Genomic DNA, 2,579 nt, shown 5'->3' with positions numbered 1-2,579 from the left:
GCCACCACCGCCCGGCTCCAAATATAAAGTCTTGCTAGACTATAGTCAAACATATCCGAACATGACCAGGCACCAACCTGTTCTGTCACTTTGGATAAGACCTGAGAGGGAAGCAATTCCTGATCCAATAGGCTGCACAGTCCTGGCTTACCCAGGGCATCTGCTATAGAGTATAACTCATTAGTCACCTGGCTCTGGATGCCACAAACGCTGAAAGCCCATGAACAGAAGGCAATCAAAGAGGGATACCTTTGGGGCAGCCGTCACACACCAGGACAGTCACATAAAACAAAAACAGCCTCCTTTACAGTCACACATTGCTGAACCAGAGTTACACAGCAAATTCAAGTACAACTGCTACAATACGCTCTAGTAGATGTAGATTAATATTACAGATATCTAAGGCCTGTAATTCCATTCAGTAATAATTATACAAATATTGATCAGAAAGTAAAGAGCCAATTGCTTTTGCTGTTTAACAATACCTTGAGGGGAAGTAAATACTCTGGTGTAAAAGCAGAAATGATCACACAAGCTCTTGAAGCAGAAAGGGGACTCTGCTCAAACATCTGCAATGACAGAATCACTCTCCAGCAGCATTCATTTTATCCCCCGCTGCTGGTGAAGACCACTTTACAATACGCACAAGTGCCTTCAATTCCCGAGCTAACTTCAACCTATATACAAGCATCACTCTCCACCAGCAACATACTGCAAGATTCCAAGCTGTGGCTACTGCTGGTCAAACCCTGTTTACAGATAAAACTAAGCCACATTCACATAAAGTCAGCAGATTTTTAGGTAGAGAGGGCATTTTTTCCTATACAAATTTAAACCATGTACAGAAATGTACAACATACAAGCAATTTTAAATCTGAATGAACTTCCAACTTGGTATACCAATTCATTCAAAAGAACCCAGTCAGCTGGGTGTGGTGGCATGCATCTTAATCCCAACACTTGGGAGCCAGGGGTCAGTGGATCTCTGAGTTCAAGACCAGCCTGGTCTACAGAGAGAGTTCCAGGACAGTCAGGGAGATGAGGGGAAAGAAATTGAGTCATAAGGGAACTTATGTTAGTAGCAGACCAATTTTAGAAAGTAGGGCAGTATGAAAGTTATCTTAGAGCTTGGCAGTGGTGGCACACACCTTTAATCCCAGAACTCAGGAGGCAGAGTCAGGCAGATCTCTGTAAATTCAAAGCCAGCCTGATCTACACAGTAAGTTCCAAGACCAGCAGAACTTAGGAGGCTGAGGCAGGAAGAACAGAATTTTAGGCAAGTCTGGGCTAGTGAACTGGAGGCGAGCTTGTCTGGAAGCATGAAGAGCAGATCTGCATGAGGTAGCTTTGTGCCTGTAGTCAGGAATCTGAGGTAAGAGGATTGCTGCAACTTCAGTTGTCTGGGCTACAGTATGAGACCTACCCTCTTAAAAAGGGAAAACAAAAACCAACACACTCATGGAATCAATAAGAAATTGGTAATTAATACCAACTATTCTATGGAAAGAGACCCTTGGTAAGCAAGAAAGTGAGTAAACTAGCTAGTTGGGTAAAGTTCACTTAAAAACCACGATGGAGGGGCTGGAGCGATGGCTCAGAGGATAAGAGCACTGACTGCTCTTCCGGAGGTCCTGAGTTCAATTCCCAGCAACCATATGGTGGCTCACAACCATCTGAAATGAGATCAGGTGCCCTCTTCTGGCCTGCAGGCACACATGGAAGCAATGTTGTATACATAATAAATAAATAAATCTTTAAAAAAAAAAAAAAACACGATGGATGGCTCAGTGGTAAAGAAGGCCCGCGCTCATTTCCAGCACCACGTCAGACAGCTCTCAGCCACCAATAACTGCAGTAACTGCAGCTCCAGAAGTCCCTGTGCCCTCTTCTGGCATCCGTAGGTACCCACATACACAGGGTTTTTTTTAAGAGTAATATAGCTGGACGGTGGTGGTGCACACCTTTAACCCTAGCACTTAGAAGGCAGAGGCAGGTGAATCTCAGTGAGTTTGAGCCTGGTCTACAGAGTTAGTTCCAGGATAGTCAGGACTGTTACACAGAGAAACCCTGTCTCAAAAAACTAAAAAAATAAAAATGAGTTACATAGAATAAATTTTAATGGTCCTTTGAAACGAGTGCTCAGCACCCTTTGGCCAGCACTGTCTTCTTAGGGAAACTGAAAGAACACCAACTTTCAGATCTCAGACATTTCAGTCAGCATCATACAAACCAAATGCTGAAATCTGATTGGTTTCCTTCTTATCTCACCCGTCCTCCTTCCCCGTCCTCCAGAGACCAGATCAGAATGACTTACTGCTTTCATTTCCTTCATTGATAATCTCCAACCGGCGCACAAGCTGCTCAAACAGAGTCCACAAATTCACCATTGTAGTATCCATCTTCTGCCAAGAAATCAAATATACATTAAGGAAGCTGCCTTCTCCCCCTTACAGAAAATTCAGTAACAATCTACCAATACCTGGGCTCTCCTATTGGCAGCCACCATTTCAAGACTTTTTATTTGTTTTCTTGTTTTTCAAGATAGGGGTTTTTTTTTTGGGTTTTTTTTTTGTTGTTTT

General features: G+C 43.2%; 1 protein-coding gene across 1 annotated transcript in view; it reads right to left on the bottom strand.

Annotated features, from left to right (window-relative positions):
- The window catches only part of Racgap1 (Rac GTPase activating protein 1), a 32,848-nt gene that overhangs the window by 21,861 nt on the left and 8,408 nt on the right, over nucleotides 1–2,579 (bottom strand). Inside the window, exon 2 of the mRNA XM_005354030.3 lies at nucleotides 2,315–2,402. Coding sequence (XP_005354087.1) covers nucleotides 2,315–2,399 — 85 coding nt within the window. The 5' untranslated portion in view covers nucleotides 2,400–2,402. The remainder of the gene's footprint in view (nucleotides 1–2,314; nucleotides 2,403–2,579) is intronic.

Source organism: Microtus ochrogaster, chromosome 15 (assembly GCF_000317375.1).
Source record: "Microtus ochrogaster isolate Prairie Vole_2 chromosome 15, MicOch1.0, whole genome shotgun sequence".
Lineage (NCBI taxonomy): Eukaryota > Metazoa > Chordata > Mammalia > Rodentia > Cricetidae > Microtus > Microtus ochrogaster.
Note: the sequence above shows the minus strand (reverse complement) of the source record. Positions and strands in the feature narration are given on the sequence as shown.